This window comes from Triplophysa dalaica, chromosome 4, assembly GCF_015846415.1.
Source record: "Triplophysa dalaica isolate WHDGS20190420 chromosome 4, ASM1584641v1, whole genome shotgun sequence".
NCBI classification, from domain to species: domain Eukaryota; kingdom Metazoa; phylum Chordata; class Actinopteri; order Cypriniformes; family Nemacheilidae; genus Triplophysa; species Triplophysa dalaica.
The window spans coordinates 24766749-24788777 of NC_079545.1; the positions used below are offsets into that span (position 1 = coordinate 24766749).

The following is a 22029-nucleotide window of genomic DNA, read 5'->3' on the forward strand; positions in this document are numbered from 1 at the left end:
CGATTGAAAAAAAACAATTGATTCAAATGTTATGAGGCGCATTCTGAAGTTTTCAAAGATACCCGAACACCATCTGAACGCTTAGAAGGCTCCACTCAAAATCCAGAAGCACTCAGGTCTTCTTCCCTGTCTGGCAAATAGCCGGCTTGTTTGAACACGCTCTCACAGCTCCTTATTAGAACACAATAAAAGACAGGAATGGAATGGGAGGCCTCCCCTCACCCAAAAGAACACTCAAAAAGCCTGGAGATGGAGACCAGATAATTAGGTCTTGGTCTTTGATGCTCCACCATCGCAAAAGGTGAGTTACCGGCTCATTTGTAACACAAAAGTTGGCAGGGCAATGCAGGTTAGAGTACAGCAAGGGTAGAACAACAAATTGAACGGTCATTTAACTGCATCCCTTTGAGGGCCTGACACTGAAACTTTGGCATGTAAAGGTTAAAGAAGTCCACTTTTCTGCTATATTAACCGGTTGTGTAACTCAACCAAACCTTCTCTCCAATTGCCTAAACACGTCTTCAGAAGTACAAAAGTAGAACACACAATTTACACCCAAGCGATGCTCGCTGGGAAAACATTCTTAAAGGGATAGTTCACCCAAAAATGAAAATTCTGTCATGTATTTATTTCTTACTTCTGTAGAACACAATGGAAGATATTTTGAAGAATGTTGGTAACCGAACAACGGCGGTACCCATTCACAAAACCAATGCAAGTCAATGGTACGACCCCTTTTCAGTTACCAACATTCTTTAAAATATCTTCCTTTGTGTTCTGCAAAAGAAAGTCATGCAGGTTTGAAATTAAAAGACGGTGAGTAAATAATGGCAGAATTTTCATTTTTGGGTGAACTATCCCTTTAATGAGGGAAATCAGTTGATTCGCTGAGCATGGAACAACACATACAAATAAATCCTGCTAGTCTTGTGTAGAATTAGATTATAAACCCTCACCATCCCATTTAAGGGCCTCCAGAGTGACTTTAAGACCTGTGCAGTTGTGGGGCCTTAAAATTTGTGTGTAAATCCAATAAATGTCAAAGGCATAATTAAGAAAATGTGCAGAGCTTCACCACATCGTAATCCTGTACGGGCCATGTAGTTCTTAATAGTATAGTGCCTGACTTGCTCAAAGTATGCAAACGTATCAGAAAACTCACCCAAATCCAAAAGCAGACAAGCAAATCTGTGAAGCAGGAATGCAAACTGACAGGCATGCAAACAAATCACAAAACACTAAAGCAAATCCGGAAAAAATGCTGACGTGACACTCAGTTCCGGCTTACATGCTTCAGTTTATTGCTCAGATTCCATCAAGCTAAGATATAAATTAACCACATTTTCTAACATTTTACGAATCGTCAGTCTGTTGGTTGTTCATGTTTTTTTTAGAATCGCCAGGTTATTTAATTTGATATTTTTGTATAAAATAGGACATTTCTTTTAAACACTCTAATGTATTTGTGATCAACTGTTTAAATCTGTTCTATGCTTTGCTACATGCTTTTCAGAACTGCATTTCCAAAGCTTTGTTGACACACAACCAGATTAGCATGTGATCTTTCATTTGTTTGCACACTTTGACTATAAACTGAAAATACTACACTGGAACCAAAGAGGCAAAAGGAAAGTACAGGCGTATTACCAAAAATCTAAAGTTTGAACTTTGAAACAATGAAAGAAACATTCTTAGCCACGCCTTTATAGCGCTTCACTCGCCTCAAGACAAAGACCTGCAATCCATAACCCTCCAGTCCCTGTGTGTCTCTGCATGTATTTACTCAGATGAACACCGACGACTCAATGTTTTCCTTTTTTCTGTCTCCGCTGACAGGTCCTTCGACAAAAGGAGCCTGCCACGGTGGGAGGTCTACTGTGGTAAGTGGCTGCCCTCGCCTCTGTGCTGTCAGCCCTAGCGACATGGCCGCTCGCCCCCTGACACCCGGGAATAATGATATTAGTGGAGGGTGAAGGAGACAGGACGTCAATGGGCAGATTTGTTCAATTTAACCCCTCTGACCTCCGTCCGGCCCTTCAATCTGTCAGCTGCACCCTTTCCTCAGCGCTAAGCAGCTACAGGGACAGGAACACAAGAATAGTGAAGACGAGGGAGGGACAAATTACAGTATAAAACAAAAAAGGCCAAACGCAGGCAAGAAAGGAAAAATAAGACACTGAATGAAATGACGCAAGATGCAAAATACAACGGTCATAAGAAGTTAAACTCGCCATCATTATTTAGACACCTTCTAGTCATTTCAAACCTGTCTGACTTTGTTCCGCAGAACACAAAAAAGGTATTTTGAAAAATGTTGGTAACCAAAAACAGTCCTCATTGACTGGTTTTGTGTTCATACAATAGAAGTCAATGGACGATGACAGAATGTTCATTTTGAAGGTGAACTATTCCTTTATCCAATAGTTTGCGTCATATCATATGTGGCAATTAAAATGAGTTTTACAATTCTGCATTATCTTCACCTTAACAAAGTGTTGTAATAAACAAGGCGAACATATTTGCATCCTAAAAATACTTTTACACCTGTCTTTGCTATAAACACAAGAGGATTTGGGGAAACAGAATAGAGATGAAATTTCCTGGAACACACACTATCGATGGATGAATGTGCTCTCTGGCTACTAGGATGAAATATCATTCATTCATCTGGTTCACGGCGCTCCGTTTTTTCTCTCCTTCCTTACTCTTCTCGTTTCTACAGCGTGCATCTTACCCCACGTCTCTAGACATCTGTAAGAGATTGTCTGCGTGTTACAACAGTATTGTCGGCCAGCTGGAGCCGGGCCAACTTAATGCTGCCAGAAAAGTCAGCAGGCCACGCGTGTGAACAAATAGTACGGTAAGAGGTCAGAGAAAGTGTTGTGTGACGCAGACCTTGGAAAAAGAGTGGGATTCAGAAGCGGGAGGGGGGATGACAGAGACTCTCTGCACATGAGCCTGCCTTATTTCCCCCATTATGACGGATGGCTCCTTCATATGCCAGCAGCTGCAACGGCTTTTGGAGAAGCTGAGCAAACATAACACAATTGAAGAGGACTGACAAGATAACAGCCTGATATAACAAGAAGCTCAGAATTACGGTTATCTCGCTAGTCTGGTGGACGCTACTTATGGACCAATCGATAAGGAGATGTACTACAGGAGTCAAGGCTCAACATTAAGTACGGTCGGATGGCCCGGGGCCAGTGTGACAGAGTTTGGGCTCAGATATGACACTCAGAGATGACACTGTGGTGTTACAGCACAATTCGTTTTGTTGAACATGAATGAGCTTCTTTGAAAACTTGATCAATTTCAAGTTGAAAGCATGAGATTGGATGTAACATCATAAGCAAATAACCTTATGCTATAGATTTTCAGTTAAAGTGTGCTCATGCATTTATGCTATGAAGAAACTATATACCGTAGATAGTTTATCGACTTTCTAGGGAACATCCAGCTTGATGGTGGATTTGCAGGAACAGTAAAAATATTGTAGTCTGTCAGTCAATTTTTTAGGAAGTGCTCAAGAAATATGTTGGACCATCAGCACTCTGCGATGTGCAGTGATTTAATACTGTAAAATATGCACTCCTGACATTCAATTATTGATACAATATCTATTTAAGTTATTAACAGAAACTGATTTCATAATTTAGTGAACGGCAGTAGACTGGATTAGCCATTAGGTTTACACTTCCTGAAAAGCATATGGCACTAATACTCTTGGGTCCATGAACAGTTAATCAACATGGTAGTATAACTCAAAGCCCGCAGATGGAAATGCACATATCCGCCTCTAAACCAATATAAAGCCGTGTGAATAAATCATAGGTGACCAAACGTGAGGCAGTTGGAAACAGTTCTCTCTGTACAAATAAATAATGCCAAGGAACATGGCCAGGCGGGTAAAACCAAAGGACTTCAACTTAAATCCAGTCTCCGAGAAGCCTGTTCAGAAGATCAAGTCAGCTCTGCATGGTGACTCCTTCATAAAAAGCAGATGATGGATGATGCCGAGTAGATTAGATCTCCGTCAGGTGCTAACAAGAAGCATCAATACTAACCTACTATATGCAACATTCATGATTTGCTAGTCATTTTAAGAAAAATGCTTTTGTTCAATGGATCATTGTGCAAGATGTTAACAAAAATGGTCCATTTAATTGGATTTTAAATGTTCTGTTGGATGTAAAGTGTTTTAACACTCGTGTAGTGTTAGAAAACTGAAACAAGGAGTGCTTCTTGCAAAAGGGTCTATAATAAAAATCAACAAAGAATATACACATTCTATTCGAGCCACAATGCCACGAATGAATAAGCTTCCCCAGAACTGTAGTGCACACCGAAATGTCTGGTTAAGTCACACAGAGGCTATCAGGGGAGGCCGTTTTAACCTCTGTGACACATGTTCTGATTTACCTAGTCAACGGAGGGGCATGGCTAAACATGTAAATCTTTGTTTCCGTTGAAACATCATCTTTATTCACCCACAAATTCAAGGAAATTACACGATTACCAATGCCAAGTAGTCTATAAGGATGGTGATACTGGCTTTAAACACGCTCCAACAAGCAGTCACATCACCACATCTCTATCATCACCAGCAGTGCGTTCAAATCACTTTTACTCAGTGTAAAGGTGGATTAAAGCCAATGCCAACGCACAAAGAGGGAGCAAGAGCCCTGAATAGATCAGTGATAGATGAGGTCACGTTGACATCTCTGTGCTATAAGAATTGCTGTGTATGTGTGTTATATAGGGAGAGAATGAACATGTGTGTGTGTGCTTTGTGAGTTTGTGAATGTTTTAGGAGGGGCAGGGGTTTCCCACAGCTGTGTGTATGTGTTCCAGTTTGCACTGGAGGCAATGGACTCTATCATATCAACAGTCCGGCTCCTGTGTGTGCTAACCTTTTATGGTCTTTGACAGCTCAAGATGGCCACCATACTGCACAGAGCCGTCTATATTAACCCACGTCTTAAGCAGACTGCTTTACATACCCCAAAAACATTATAAGAAATATGCATTATAGCTCAAAAGCTGTCACTGAACTTTGCCATCGTCTAGAAATTCACACTAAGGGTCTTAGTATGACATGTAGATACTATACACCAAGGTAACGAACCGATTGGAGCCTATCCCACACTATGAAATGTCTAACCTTTAATAACCTGTTTGTTTGGTTTAAAGGATTTGGACTTTCATTTCGGTTTACGCAAAGCATATTGTTTGCATTGTCAGCTCTTACAGACACATTTTTCATGTAGGCTATAGCGTATAACATTAGGTCACGTCTTGTTTGGTTTTGGTAGACCTACTGCGTGGGTGAAATGTGTGCGTGTGGCTGATATTAAATGCATGCTTGCATACAATAATGCTGACGTTAACTTTAGTCTGGTAGAGTAAAATATGACCACGTGATTTTCTACACAGCCAGACTAAAAATGACTATTGCTTCCACAGAGATCTCAGCGAATCAAACAACAAAATCCCAAAATGTGTTCTTAAGTAACTTAATAAATTCACATTTCTTCATAAAAATCTCAAAACAGGCATATTAAATTCGGATTTTTACGCCATATTGTCTGCACATTGCATAATTCCGCAAGCTCCTTCAGAAAGGCACGCTACTCATCTAATTACTATCTAGTTTCCAAATCTGTACCCAACCTGCTTCTGCGATAGTTTAACTTCATTATATTAACCTAATTTATAAAACAGATGATCACGAAGCGGGCCATAAGTCAACAGACATATGGAGCAAGTCTTTAAATGGCAGGAAATCGCTGGATTCATCTCATCAATTCTCCTCACCTGTCACCATCACAAAGAAACTATTGCACTGTCACATCACAGCATGCTGGCGAGGGGGTGGGGCTTAAATGAGCCCATCCATTGTAGGCTCATCGTAACACGTTTCAGCTATAAACGGAGAGTTGGAAGGATAAATAATTGAAGAAACGAGCTCGGTAATCGAGAGAGAAAGGAAGGGGGTTATAAAGGGATGGAAAAAGAGGAGAAAAAAACAAGGGGGGTCAGGCTATTAAATTTATGACTCGAAGTGCCACATCATCAGTGGGGGATGCCATTTCCTGCCAGAGGAGGGGGTCAAACTAGCATTGCGAAAGCAGATGGTGAAGATATCACCACAAATTATACCTTCAAACACAAATTTACAAAAACAAAACAACTAAACTTTTATTTAAACAAAATAACTATTCGTATCAATACAATTCATTTAAAAAGGTTCTCACTCTCACATCTGAACGTTTCTGTATGTTTCTCTTGCAACTCATCAAAATCAAATCTGGTTATTAAACAAATAAGATACTCCTATTAATGCAAATACAGAGGGAAACCCTGCAGATTATAATTTATATACTATAATTCACCTAAGAAGGTCCACACTCAACTGTTTTCCATTAGCTCCTAGCTGTTTAAACATAGGGAAATCAGACCAGGTCATTATTTTATAGTCATTATTTACATAGCAAATCCAGCACTATAAAAGGAAACGACAAATAAAAGGTAAACGTTCAAACGAGATTTTTTTTTAAATGAATTGAAGAAAAACGTGACAGGATTGTTGTGCGACATGTTTGTCTGGTAATAAAATAGTTTTAACTGTTGGTAAATTTCTCCCCACTGTAACTTGATATATTTGTGCATCCTTAGTTTGAATGTCCAAAAGCGAACGTTAACCAAACCCACTTCTCCGACTGAAAATGTGCTGATATCAGTGGAATCATATCACACTCTGAAACTTAAATATTTGTGTTAAAACCAATATTATAACTGTTTTAACAAGTCTTATTCAGGCAAAAAGAAGAAGTGTACTTAACCATAGTCCAAGATACTGATGACTCCATTTATTGCAGGTCTTTAATGGAGTTTATTCTAACAATAGCTGATTTGTAATTACAATACATTTCATTTATCCATATCTTTTATAAAATCTCAAGCACACGAGAAGCTTTCTTGTAAACAACATCTGGATCTGATCCGGTGACCTGTGCTGGCCTGTCAAATTTACTGTTGATCATAAAACATTTGTCTAAGCAGATAATACACACCAGGAGCACAACATATAAGCCATCGAAATGAGACTGACGGAAGAGGCCTTTAAGTAAGAGCTTTACGACGCTGTCTCTGAATTATTAAAGAGAACGAACATGAGTCGCGGTCAGCTCTGAATGCGGCACGTTTCTGCTGCAGTCCTCTAAGGCGTGGAGCACCTCGCAAGCTGGTCAAAAACACATACTGAAGCTACGAGGAGACACGGTGAGGGGTGAGTGATGAGAGGTGAAAGGTGAGCACTATATATACACACATCCATCCACGCACACACACACAACACAACACACCAACGACAGACATCACACCTTCTCTGTAAAAGTATGTTGTTTTATTACTATCCTTTCTAAATACTAATGTTTTTATGTTTTTATTGGCTCTACACAAAACTACTGCGTTAAGCCTTTCAAAACAATAGGGTTGTTATACCGTTCAGCTTTGGCCATGGTAGATCTTTTTTCCAAACTCTTTGATCTGCTTAATGATCAATGACCAAGTGAGGAATCTACGCGCAGCAAGCCTGGTTTTATGGCGATGTGAGGGGGTGAGGTCTACAAATAGGTCAAAGGTCATCAGATTCTGCTTATGCTAAACAGAAACGAGGAGTCAGCAAGCCCATGTTAGATTTCAGAGGCAAATGCTGATTAGAGAAGATCACGTTTCTCAGGGAGTTATCTTAAAGTGACAGCGACATATTTCTCAATCATGTAAAAGAGTACTGACTGTAAGTTTGTGGGTTTATTTTGACACATTGCTAATGACATTTCACTTGGTAAAATGCATGGTGAATTAAATAAAAAAGTTCAACTAACTTTTGTGTCTATACCAATATTGAGTCTATATTGTTCTTCTCGGGGAGTCATCTTAAAGTGACAGCGACAAATTATTTCTCGATTATAAAAGTGTACTGACTGACTATTAGTCTCAGTTTCTTTCAACACATTAATAACGTCATTACAAGTCATTAAAAAAGACATCGTAAATAAAATATAAATGGCTAATTAAAAAAAAGTTAAAGCTGCAAGTCATTTTTGGGTCTATATCTATTGTGTCAATATTGTGTTTCTCAGGGAGTCCTAAAGTGACTGTAACATATTATTCTACAATTATATAAAGAAGTACTGACTATATGTTTAAGTGACTTTTATAACTTTAATAATGACATAATAACTGGTAAAAGCATGGTGAATATAATATAAATTGCTAGTTTAATAAATGTTGAAACTGCATTCGTTAACGTTTGTGTTTATATCGCCATCTCTGTTTGAAACATAAAATTGGAGGTTACTTTACATACTTAATGTACTTAAATTATAAATCATTATTTAAATTAAGGCAACAATATTTGAAGTTACAGAGTGCAGCTTTAAATTAAAAATAATCAAGGCATGAATAAGATTATCGTTCAGATTATCATTCATTATCGTTCATTATTTGACCTCCATCCACATCACATCCACATAGCTTTCCTGTAGCTCAGTGGTAAGAGCATTGGGTTGTGGGTTCGAGCCCAGGGGATTGCAAATACCTATTTAAAATGTATAGGATAAAGCAATGTAAGTCGCTTTGGATAAAAGCGTCTGCCAAATGCCTAAATGTAAATGTAAATGTAAATCACGCAACTTTAAATATACATTTCAGGATTAATGGCTTAATTGTACAAGCTACTTTCCCATTGCTATGTGCTTTACATTTTTATGTGTCATCTATCAACCCCTACGAAGGGGCTAGATCCAGTACACAAGCCTTACGGTTTCTCTGACACCAGAAAGAATTCATCTCCTACACCTAAGTGCTAACCCGGCCCCGAATTATAGCGGCCTTCGCTGGATTTTTCCTTTTTTTTTTATGAAAAGGGTCATTATTGATCCTTCATCCCCCTCGTGAGCAGCCTTGAATAATCCTTTTCCTTCTTGCATCTTTCTACACAGTTTTTCATGAGCGCTGAAGGGGAGAGAATGGAATCAAGGAAGGAAAACAAATCCATTATCTTGTCAAAATTCTATTTAACTTCATTAGGCTCCATCCTAGCAGAAGTGGATAATGTCCTCAGTTGATAGCAGTGGCTGCTTTTTAACAGTGCGGTCAATCATGATTGAACGTCTTCGACCCGGACATATTTATCAATACACTAAAAGTATGCATGGCGGCACTTTTATTGATATACAAAAAATATCCTACAATATCAGCAAATTTCTTCAAGTCATATTTTACTGCTCTAGTTAAAAGCAAAAACAAACACTGAAAAACAAACTAAACATTTGGGATCAACAATTTTATAGTATGAGTCTGATTTTGATTCTGTGTCTTTTGGCAAATTCAATGCGATATTAGGTTGAAGATAGACCGATCATGGTTAAGATGTTGAGATCTCCTGGTCAGTTGTGGATCTATGACATTAGATCTAGTTTGTATTGATTTAGTGAGGACTTCAATCAGAATTTACCGACTGCTTCTATGTATCTATTGCAGTAAGGAAGAAACCAGAATGATATTGAGTACGATATCGGATATAACTTTTATTTCTATTTATGTAATGGTGTCTATCTATATAACCCAAAAATTGTGTAGAAAGTTCACGGCTATTTAAAGAAAAAACACTAAAGAAATCTTTTAGGCCAATATTTCTTTACAAAATGATGTCCATATACTCTACTTCTCCAAAATGTATTCTACATGTTAACACATAGAAAAACTTTGTATGCTGAAACCAAAGGCATTTATCTCTGAAGCAAAATACTTAATATCAGACTCCTGTACACGGGCGGGCACCCGCGGGTACCTGTCGGGTGAACCGCTAATATTTGATGTAAAGGGTGGAATAATTATTCATGTGTCATTTGTGTCGAGAAATAATACGCGAGTAGCCAAGACTATTTCAACTTACCTGATACGAAGCTGCTTTTACACGGTCCTGTGCTTATTTGTGTTCAAGCTCTGTCTGAAGAGCTGGTTTCTAATTGCAGCGCGGTTTGCACCGTTGACCATTGTAGCCAGCCGTGTGCAATTGATGTACACCTAGTGAGGACTCAATACTCTTATCACAATTTAAATAAATGTTTTAGCTCATCATACTCCCGGTCCCTTTTCAGCATTAAGCTTTATTTAGACTTGATGGAAGCTTAGCCTTTAGCGGATTTGGTATAATTTTACAAAAATCTAAGGTTAACTACTGTTAATATCACATGAACAATATAGACTAATCAAATATAGAATAGCTACTTTTGGCGAACAATATTTTTGTGGATTCACTCTTGGTTGTCTCTCCCGAAACTCATGTGTACATGTTTAAAAATGCATTAACCAAGAACTTCCAATATTTTGTTGCGTGAGAAAATAAATGTTTTTGTCTACATCATGTAGATGTATTGCGGGTGCGGATCGGGTCGCAGCATTTTTGACAATGTTTTTTAATTACTGCAGCTGTGGGTTTATCAAACAGGACCCGTGCAGGACTCTGCTTCATATTCATCTACCCAAGCAGGGGTCCCATTTCAAGTTGTCCCTTTAAGCAAACCCCATTTCGAGGGACAAAGCTGGAAAAGCTGTCATTTAACACAGATTAAAAAAATTAATTGAAGTGTGATTTGAAATACAAACATTCAATAGTCCCTATCTGTGGATCCCGATACTCACACATCTTTCTAAAGACTCTTACACAATATTTAAAATGGCGTGGACAAAAGAAACCTGGGCTATTTACTTTATTGTGCACTGAAGGTCAGAGTACACTTTTTCCTATGGCATTTGATTGGTTCACTACAGCTATAATTCACACAAAAGGTAACACAATCCTTAGAATGTCCTGAAACCGATATAGTGAACATTGTCGCTTCCTGCCAAAGCAAACCCATGTCTTTAATGCAGTACAGTAGAAAATATATCTAAATAGCTTTTAAAGCAATTTATTTAAGAACCTTAATTAGAAAATCACTTTTACAGTCTTGCTTTAAATTAGTGGTGGGCCGTCATCGGCGTTAACGTGCTGCGTTAACGTGAGACTCTTATCGGACGATAAAAAAAATGTCGCCGTTAATCTATTTTCAAAGTTGGGTTGGGAGCTGGTTCTATGATGACTTTCACCTTGATATTTTAGCGCAGATACCTACCTTAATTGCACAGTAGGGGACTTGAACGAGATTTTTCAACTCGCGTGATTCACGCAATTCGCGCCGCCTCATTCGCGTCTTTGCATTGACTTAACATGTAAATCCCTCGCGCTCAACGCGCCATTCGCGTTTGGTATGAACACAACATAACGTTACATAACGAACACAAAATTACCACATCAAACGTGACGTGCTAACATGGATGCAGCAATGAAGCCGCCGGGTTTGCTTCAGGGAAAATTTATTTTTAAGAAGTTTCCCAATGGAAACCTCGACAAGACTAAGGCTGTTTGCACCTTGTGCAATGCGGAATTGGTTTACTGTAGGAGTTCTTCCAGTCTCAAGTACCACCTAAACGCAAAGCATCCCTTAGCTAATGCGGAAGTAAACACAAGTACATCTTATTGAACTTAATTTATTTTCATCACTAATTATCATAGTAGAACAGCTTTTTGTGATGCATTTTGGAAACAGGAGATGAGCCCCTGGTCTAATGCGCCAGAGAAACACGTTCTCAAAGACTTAGTTTTAGTCATTATTTGAGTAGGACACATATTCTGAATGCCTTCGGCAGAATTCAAATGAGCCATTTTAATCTAGATTAATCCAAGATTAAAAATCCAGGATTAAAAATTTTTATCTATGCCCACCACTACTTTAAATACAAAGCTACTTATTTAAAGACTAGACTCATTTGTGACACATGAATGTTTTAAAGTAAAAATCGATGTAGTATATCAATTAATACGGTCATTAAGTTTTATTTATTTAATTGAATTAGTATGTCACACTGCAGGATGTGTATTTTTGTATATTTTATTGTAAAGCGACCAGCTTGGATGATATTCTGAATGTTGACTGTAGCCTTTTTACTTCAGTGTAAATATTTCAGGTTACGATATCCTTTTACAACCGAACCAGTAAGACAAAAACTAAAAACCCTCTCAGCAAAACCCAACACAAGCTTGTTTTGTCTTCAAATATTTAATCATTCCCTTCAGACCTGATGAATCATCTTAACAGCAGAAGAAAAGAATTGGGGAGTAGGGCAAAATCTGTAAAACAAACAATTCCTGATTTCCAGAGGGCTCTGATGCTGTTTCAACTATTAATTGTGAGATGCTTCTGTTCCGCCCTGGCACCGGCAAGCAGGGGTCTCACTTTTTCCACCATCTTTTTTTATTGACCTCCGAATCTTTTAGCATAAAGGTGTGAAAGTCAGTGAAAGTCAATGACATCCAGGACGAGAGTGCTGAAATTGCTCTTCTTAAATGAGTGAAATGATTAACAGCTGAAAAACAAAGCTGTCCTGTGGATTATTGTAGAGACTGCCCGCTTTAATTAAGGTGTCTTTCATAAAGGTGGGGAATGTTGTATCACATGCCTGTGGAATTTAGGCTCTAATTGACCCCTGAATTCATTGCTGGCCATTAAAAACAAAGCAGCCCTTCTCTGCTGCATGTGGGTTGTGAAGTATGTAGGGCACAGTACGGTCAGTCGAGTAGCACTTATTCATGAATTCACTACAATGGATTAAACTGGGCCTTGATGTAGCAAACGTTGTAGTTAGGACAGACCATCACATTGTCTAATAACGGCTCACATGTGCGTCTTTTCCAGTTTGTGACGTTTCTTATGTTGAATTAATTCTTAGTAGGTATATAAGATACATTAATCAGGTTATAATAAGTGTTGTTTGTATTCTCTAATTATAGAACAATAAGGATGAAGGCATATTTTTAATTCATGTCATTTACTATTCATGAATTCATGTAGAATTGTCAATTGCACATGTTTCAAATTCAAGATAACTCAGATGAGTTTTTAGATTCTCTTTGATACATCGATTAAATGCTTAATAAGATCAAATAAAATACTATATATTGTCAAATATAAAAAATATATATTGCTATTATTATAAGCTACTTTTGATCTCTGAAAGGCTACTTCTGACAATTTCGACATGTATTTATATTATTAATATTCATCTTTATAATATAAAATAGCATACAAGAGATTTATCTTCCTTGTTATTTTTTTCCATATTTTTGCTGTCACACCATAGGACACATGTGTGTCTGATTTTACAACTAACTCACTCACAAATGTGTTATCCCCAAAAAGTCTTTCAAAGTGTTTTTTGCACATTTTCTCTGTTGAGGCCTGAATTTCTAAATAAACAAGATATTTTTCCTATTCCTAATTTTGAATTATGTATTTAAAACATTTTGTAATTTAAACAATGTTTGCATATATGCAACTTAAACACTGAAATACTGTTTGGCATTTGGATGTTGTTTATTGCATTGCTATTTACTAATAGAAAATGAGTTTATTTAATTATTTAAAAAACAGAAAGTAGCTCATCACTTCATTGCCGCTGTCTTGAAAATTACAACAATTTGTATACATTATTTTCTTTTGCATTCATCATCATTAAGAAAAGCTCTGACAAAGATAACATTATTGCTTCATCTTCCTGAGAAAGGTGCTTTGTTTTTAACTAGTGCTGGGCCGTTAACGGCGTTAACGTGCTGCGTTAACGTGAGACTCTTATCGTGCGATAAAAAAAATGTCGCCGTTAATCTATTATCAAAGTTGGGTTGGGAGCTGGGTCTATACTATGCAAGCTATGATGACTTTCACCTTGATATTTTAGCACGGATGTATACCTAGCTGAACTGCACTGTACCGGGCGAGAACGAGATTTTTCAACTCGCCTGATTCGCGCAATTCGCGTCATTCGCGCCGCCTCATCATCTCATAACCAGGGCTTCATTCGCGCCGCAATAGGTCTATCGCCTCTTTGCATTGACTTAACATGTAAATCACTCGCGCTTGACGCGGCATTTGCGTTTGGTCTGAACACAACATAACGTTACTGTGAAATTACCACATCAAACGTGACGTGCTAACATGCATGCAGCTTTGAAGCCGCCGGGTTGCTTCAGGGAAATTTAATTTTTAAGAAGCTTCCCAATTGAAACATCGACAAGACTAAGGTTGTTTGCACTTTGTGCAATGCAGAATTGGTTTAAAAAAAAAACTTTCTCTCAACAGGTAGTGGTCTAGCTTTAGTTGAAACCAGTAAATTTGTATTGGCACCTAATGTATTATGGCTCCTGTATGACATATCGCTTGTTGCTCCCTAACTCTTTGTAAGTTGCTTTGGATAAATACGTCTGCTAAATGACTAAATGTACTGTTGGTGTTCTTCCAGTCTCAAGTACCACCTAAACCCAAAGCATCCCTTAGCTAATGCGGAAGTAAACACAAGTACATCTTATTGAACATAATTTATTTTCATCACCAATTATCATAGTAGAGCAGCTTTCTCAAGCAGTTTGTGATGCATTTTGGAAACAGGAGATGAGCCCCTGGTCTAATCCGCCACCTGGCTTGAGACACTCGTTCTCAAAGACTTACTTTTAGTCATTATTTGGGTAGCACACATACTCTGAATGCCTTTGGCAGAATTCAAATGAGCCATTTTAATCTAGATTAATTCCAAGATTAATCTAGATTAATCTAGATAAAAAAAAAAAATCTATGCCCACCACTATTTTTAACACGGTCTGTCGTCAAGACAGACTTTCTGGACTGTCACTGTTTGGTTGGAGGGGTTGTTATAGAGGGGGCTTGGGGCCAGAGAAAGGGGGTGTGAGTGCACAAAGCTAAAGGAGAGCAAAAATTAAGAATGGGGGTTGGGGGTTGATTACTGACCTCCTGAATGAGAGACGAAGAGCCACCACCACAGAAAGCAACGCCTGAATCTTTCAGCTTCCTCTCCTGCCCGCTGCTGTGCCCTGACTGAACACATGTCAATGGTACAACTGAAATCATGGGCTGTGACGTACAAAGAACTACATTAGACTCATGCTAATGAAGCCCACAAAAACAGACGCCATTTGTGTTCAACAAGAAAACTTCACAATACACAACACTGTGCTGTTAGTTGCTTACGTCAGTGGAATTTGTTTCAACAAGCACGTTGGATTATCTTTTAATAACTGTATATTTGCATTCACATACTGTACAAAGACTTTCACTTCTGCCCTCCTATAAAGTTTTTTCACGTCTATTCACTTTATATTCATTTTCACCCATTTTTCCACTCCTCCTTTTATTCGTCAATTATGTAAAACTTCTGCACCTGTTGGAATAAGCAAAGAGCTTATGTTACATCTGATCTTTAGACTTTTAAGGGTGTCTCTGGATCAGACAGAATGCGTGAGACTGAGATTACATACAGTTGAAATTATTCAACAGTTGAGATGTGGGTGTTACTAAAAGCCTTACACTTTCAACACAAACAAACAAAACCCAGCAAACACAAAGATCACAGAAGCAGTTCTCTATGTTACCAATGCAATTCAACATGAATCTCAAAATCTCAAAACATGTGAAGCAATATGGCCCGAGACATAATGATCGAATAACATGAAACCTCAGCAGCAACATGTTACTCCCACCCATGTCTGCATGTGTATTTTTCACCCGTAGAAAAATTAAAAACACTTTCAATAGCACCCAAAACTAAATGAGCATATTTAGCCTGGTTATCCTCGTACATGTTGCTGAGATATGCATAAGCACACTGCAAAGGATTAGCAAATTCTTCCATTACAATTCTTCATGGATTAATGGGGAAATGGCTCTGCAAGCCCGTTAATAGCTAGTTTATTTTAAGTACCAAGAGAAACATATGACATCCCGTAAGATGAACCTGCAGTTTAAGAGAGCTGATGACAGTATATCACATGTTACCATTGCAGATGATCATACAGTATATTACATAACTGTACTCAGTATGAAAAACACTACAGTACTTTTAAACCATATACATCCAATGCAAATGGTCAAAGGTTAAGTACTTCTAAAGTATAAGTCATTCTACAGTATAAAGACAACACAGCAGATGTCAACGGAACATTGTTTACTACTAACAATTACGAAATAAATCTACAATGACTCACTACCAATATGCACAATAATACTCCCACAGACAAGAGCAAGAAGTTATTTTTCTGACATGACTGAATAAATAAGGGTGTGTTTTTCTATAAGTGTTAGGATAGTGTGAGGTGTATCTATTCTTTTTTGCTCTTTGTTATTTAACAGATAGCACAAAGAGATGCACAAAAACCTGTTAAAACACATTGTTATTCACTTCAAATCCCCAATTCCTATGAGCTGCCTCATGGCCACATGACAGGATACAGGAAATCGTGTACTGTAGGGCAACCTCACTATAAATTGTGAGTCTAAATGAGACCATGCGGTCAAGCCCTCAACAACTGCTTGACATCACACCTCATTTTTCCAATTAAGGGCAAAGTGTTGAAAAGCAACAGAGACTATTAACAGGGTACGCATAACATTCCCCCGCAAAACAGAGTAAAGGTATGAGAAACGCGGCAGACACTATGGGTTAACGCATCCCTGTTTCTATTTTGCAGATCATTGAAGTAAATGTACTGTACCTTTCCCTGTGGGTCTGTGACCGGTTCTGAATGTTCAGTATGGTTAATGTTATGACAGCGATTATAATGTCTCATCAAATCTTGACATGTTTAACAGATATTGTAGTGGACGTGGCTGAAGCAGACACCTAAACGATCTAAAACGGAGACTGCTGGAACTCTATTAAATAATTCCACTGACAGCATGCACATCCTAAACCAACCCGGCACAGCTGTCGGAAGGCCTGCGATAGCTCATACAACAGACTGCTTACAATAGAGCTGGTGGTCAAAAATCACAAACTCTGCGCCATATGGAGAATTTGTTCCATGCATGTGTTTTAGCTTGAGACTGCATGCTGGGCTCCTTTATGGCTCTCTAGACCCCAAAACATATGAGCAAAGGGGTGCAATCAAACAGAAGGCGATTTACCGTAGAGGTGGAGCAGGCCTATAAAGTTAAGGAATTTCTGGTGTTGACACTGGAGTTACTTGATGTCTAGGCATCAAGCATTTATATGAAGGTATTAATGGGTTAGAAATGAAGTGTGTCACTTGAGAAGACATCAGGACTTTTAAATATATCAACTGCACTGGTGTCATGGGTAAGAACCACTCTTGGCCGAATATAGTCTGTCCGTCTCTCACTTCCACAAAGACACTCGTTTTTCTTCTCCTTCACAAAGGTGTCCAGGAAAACAAACCCCTACCCAAAGACAACGTTTGTTTAACCACAAAGACTACTTTTGCTTCCTGGCTGGGGGGGAACTTTGCCTTCCTTTCAGTGATTTCACAATTGCCTCATTTCCTATTTTCTCCAAGAAATCTTCATCGTGAAGGCTTTTGAATTAGGTCATAGCCGACTGCTTGATACCAAGTAATCTGTTTTTGACCAGCGTTTTTAATATCAAAAAAGGTTTTTTGAGTTTTGAGGGGTCACCTCGAGAAGATTAGGGGGCGCAACAGACACCCCTGAGTTTAGAGAGTGCTAATAGCCCCAGATCCAAAAAAAAACAATAAATTAGAATAATTTTACTAAGCCAAACTGGACAGGAAAGACAAACCTACTTTCCACAAGCTTCTGTAGTGAAATAAAACACCGCAGTCTCAGTGTTTCCTCCACCCCTTTCAGCCCTGCCCAGCCCCCTCTATGGCCCTGTAAAAGCCTTGTTATGGGAAAAAGCCATTCTGTGAGTTTTTCGTGTTTGCAAAACATGGCACAGGGAGAAAAAGAAGGGAGATCAAACACATGCCCTGAAACCAAAGTGGAGGTCAGACTGAGTAATCAAGAGATGAGTGATATTTGCTTAAGGAAAACATATTCTGTTTTTTTGTGAGCATTAGATATGCGCTTCAAATAGGTTACTATTGTGAGATTTAGAACCTGCTACATATGCATCATTTTTCCCACCACATTATTAACCTTCGGTTAGCCCCTTGATAATCGCATGCTGATACAATTTATTTATTTTATTTCAAATGTCATTGCCATAATGATAACAGTTTAAAATTCAGAACATTTATAGTCCAATACAAAAATAAACTATGCAGGTGTACTGTATACATAAAAAATGTCACCTCTATCCTGCTTTAAAGACGATGAATAAAAGTGAATGAAAAAGTAAATATTTTAGTGAACAACAATGTTGGTGCAGGCTGTGTTTCTCTTTGTGGTCGCACACACAAATATGTTTGTCTCACTAAACTGTATTTAAGTATGTAGTTTGTTCCTCTTTCGTAATGGCTTGGCTACGAGCCGACCCATACGCACCCTTAGAGGGATATCCCAGCATTATTGGGAGGGAGCCAGGTTGGAATGCCACAAGGTCTAGTTTCCTGCATTCCTGCCAAAACTTTACGCATCTCTGTGATATTTTCCCCTCACTGTTTCCTTGACAATAAATGGCCATATGGCATGCGGTTTAACTTTGTCTCCTCCTATGCTAACTTGCTAATCCTTTCCATCCTGTCACTTCTGTGTTCTTTTCTCAAAAATACTAAGGATAGTCATTAGATTGTCATTAGAAATAACTACAAAAATTGACACAAAATACTAATGTGCAATTCAAAAATTAACTTAACAATGTAAAGAAATTCATAATAAAGTGCAAGCCCTTTGAGAAATGACACATACTTTTCTTATTTGTGTAGACCTAAAAAAATAATTCTGGCTATTTAAAGATATTGTATAGAAATGAAAATAAAATAGGTTGAAGAGAAAATAAAGATCTGAGTCTTCTCATTTAACAGTACCCTATATTTGCTGTAATTACTTTTACAAATACAGACACCAGGAATTTGGCCACGACTGAGTTGTTTAATGCCTCTGTCTATTTTTACATTCCTCTAAACAGCTTTTATTATTTCAAGAAGGCATTTATTGCGTTTAGATGTTTTTTTAGAATTGAAAACAGGCAGTACACTGGCTCCAGTCAGTCTGCCAAATGCCATCGGCATCCTTTCATTGTTTCTGCATTTGACTTGATTTGTGTAAATAGATCAAGAGTGATTAAATTCACATCCTTGACTTCTCTACAACAACATCAATTTATTTGTTTTTTATAAAGTTAGACTAGATTATTATGATTATAGCAAAATAAAATGTATTAGCTTTAATTAAGCTTTATTTCTTAATAAACACAATAAATAAACAGACAAACAAACGTTTTATAAAGTAAATTATGTTTTGATGTGAAGCAGTAGCAAACTCGCCTTTTCAGAATATGCGGGGCGACCTGGGTTAAATACATCAATGTGAGCTCCATAAAATCAGATCAAGACAATATGAAAGTGGACTTTGTAACAGATCAAAATAGTTCACAACGTAATTATCGATTTAGCTACAGCTAATTTAATCTCCAACTATTATATTATCAAAAAGCATAAAACGTTTGGCTACATAACAGATTAGAAAGTTCTTTTCACGGAAGTTCTTTTTTGTTGAATCTGTTTGAGCTGCTTTTGCAAAACTGAATCCAAATACTGTAAGAATTTGACTAGAAGAGCATCATGACATGTGGGATGACACTGTGGGACATTGTCACAAGAATACAACAATGTCCCACATTATTATGGTGCCGTTGATGACTCTCAATCAAAACGCAGCAGATTCAAACTGATCTGTTCGCCTGTATGTAAATCCAGTGCTTACACTAATGCAGCTGCTAATGTGCATGTCTCATTTTGCCGGTCCTCTGAATGATCTATCATAAATAAGGAATGACGAGTCCATCCAGGCTCATTCTTTATAGATCTGTGTTTGCTTAAGAGCCTCACTTTCAGTCTATCACTTTGAATTATCCCCTGAGAATATCATGGAATATGCTTCTGCAAAATAACTCTGAAAACAATCTTGTGCATAACCCTGAATTTCCTGTGTACTAGACCGCCTTGAATAACAGGAGCATCCAGTTTTCTAACTAAAACAGTTCTAAACAGAATGATCAAAAACAATTGAAGTCACAAGAACGCTTTTTATATATGAATGTGAACGACCACAACAACACCGATGAAATCAATTACGCTTCCAATGTGTTGCACAAACACAACTAAAGTAGTTAGGCTATTAGTTAAATATTTTAAGTAGCCTGTCCATAGGACATGCCACAGACACAACATGCACAATTTGTATGAAAGTATGGTACAGAAATGACACATTACATAAAGCAGCAAGTTATATTGATAAAGGCCCCTTTAATATTTCCATTAAACAGCAATTAACGATGTACAGTAAGGTCTAACCATATAATTACACTGTATTCTATCCAGTTTTATAAACCTTTTTAAAGTAATGTTCAGCAGTGTAAGAAAATGATCCTAAGCTTATAGTTAAAGCAATAAAAAAACTCACTCCATGCTTTAAAACTTTGCACATTAGTAAGAAACATATAGTTAACTGATGCACATTCAGTGGTTACGACAGGACAGTCCTATAATGTACAGAACTTATTATTAATGGACATACCTGTTTGAACTGCTCCTCATAAGTCCATTCGTGGTGCTGCGATTGTGCTTGCGGTGCCAAACCATTCGGCGATTCGGTCCGTCTCGGAGCTGGATACGGAGGCTGGACTCTGGACAGATGTACCGGCGTACTTTTCGGAGATTGTCCCAAACCGGGATAAAGAGCGTGACGTGGTGGGTAATGAGCAAGGGGTCCTTCTAAATCTTCATCCCCACCGCCCTCGTTCATACTGTCCTCCTCTTCCAGATCTCGATCCTCATCATCCATGCCGCGGTCCAGATCTGGGTCATCATCGTCATCTATGTCAGAGTCGGCAATGCGCTCAGCCGGGTGTCCTAAGCTCGCCATGGGCGATTTCGGGGCTCCCCCGGCGAACGCGCCTCTGACAGCTGCTTGATAGTGGCGGAAAGCGAGAGCTTGTTGTTGGATCTGGGACTCCACCATAGACCTGATGTCTTTCTCTTTCTCGGCTTGTCGGAGCTTTTCCTCCAGAGCGAGGCGAGCCGCCTGCTGCCGCTGGAGATTCTCCATGACCGCTTCCAGCTTCATTCCACCGCCGCCGCTCTGAGCGCCGGAGGAGCTGACCAGCAGAGGAAGAGTGTTCGCCGACGAGAAAGCGGCTTGCTGCGGGGAACAAAATGTCAAATGCGTGTTTTAAACGAGTTGTAAGTACTGCAAAAGGATAAGCGTGTTTTGTTAAACATGTCGCCTGAATTACTCCCTCTGACTGTAGTAGCCTACATATTCGGTCACTCAATATGATGCGTATATAATTCGTGGTTTCCTATGGAAATTACTCCACTAGCCAGACTAAAAGCCTGATGGTCAACAAAAAGTTTACAAAATGACTGTGGATAAATGCAGCGTCACACTTCTGATGAAAACACGTGAAAATATTTAGTGGAACAAACATGACAAAATGTATATTTGCTGTTTATGGGTAAGCTATAGGTCGAAGGGCATCGTATCCAGTACTATAACATAACATAACACAACATGAGCTAGTCTATAAACAGGTACAGCAAATATATAATAAGTTGATACACAACACATACACAATACATAACAAGTACACAATAGAGCAACTTGGAAATAAAAACCTTTAAAAAATGACAAAACATGAGAATCTCCATTCGACTGAAAGTGCAGAAGCTCGCGCTTACCAGTGCAGATTTAGTTGCTATGCTCGCGTTGTCAACCATGCTTCTCCCGTCAACTGCGACGAATTTGCTCAAAAGTGACCTTTTCCCCCAAACAAAGTCAGAAGTGGTTGTATTCCCGTCTCAACATCTAGATGTGTGTCGCGCACGCAATGAAATAGTTGCTATGTGAAAACGGTTTCGCGGCGCGTTCGCGGTCTCTGAGCGATTTGGCAACAAGTGGCTGTAACTGTAGCGAGATTGACCTCTGAGGACTA

At 38.5% G+C, this 22029-nt stretch overlaps 1 protein-coding gene across 4 annotated transcripts in view; it reads right to left on the minus strand.

Moving 5' to 3' along the window:
• Positions 1–22029, minus strand: part of arid3c (AT rich interactive domain 3C (BRIGHT-like)) — a 63662-nt gene extending 41633 nt beyond the window's left edge. For 2 of the 4 annotated variants that reach the window (XM_056745986.1, XM_056745985.1), the window contains exons 1-3: positions 21776–22029; positions 20613–21236; positions 14910–14996 (exon numbers count right to left, since the gene is read on the minus strand). In XM_056745986.1, coding sequence (XP_056601964.1) covers positions 14910–14996; positions 20613–21236; positions 21776–21814 — 750 coding nt within the window. In that variant the 5' untranslated portion in view covers positions 21815–22029. The remainder of the gene's footprint in view (positions 1–14909; positions 14997–20612; positions 21237–21775) is intronic. The other 2 variants (XM_056745988.1, XM_056745987.1) reach the window with 1 other exon arrangement.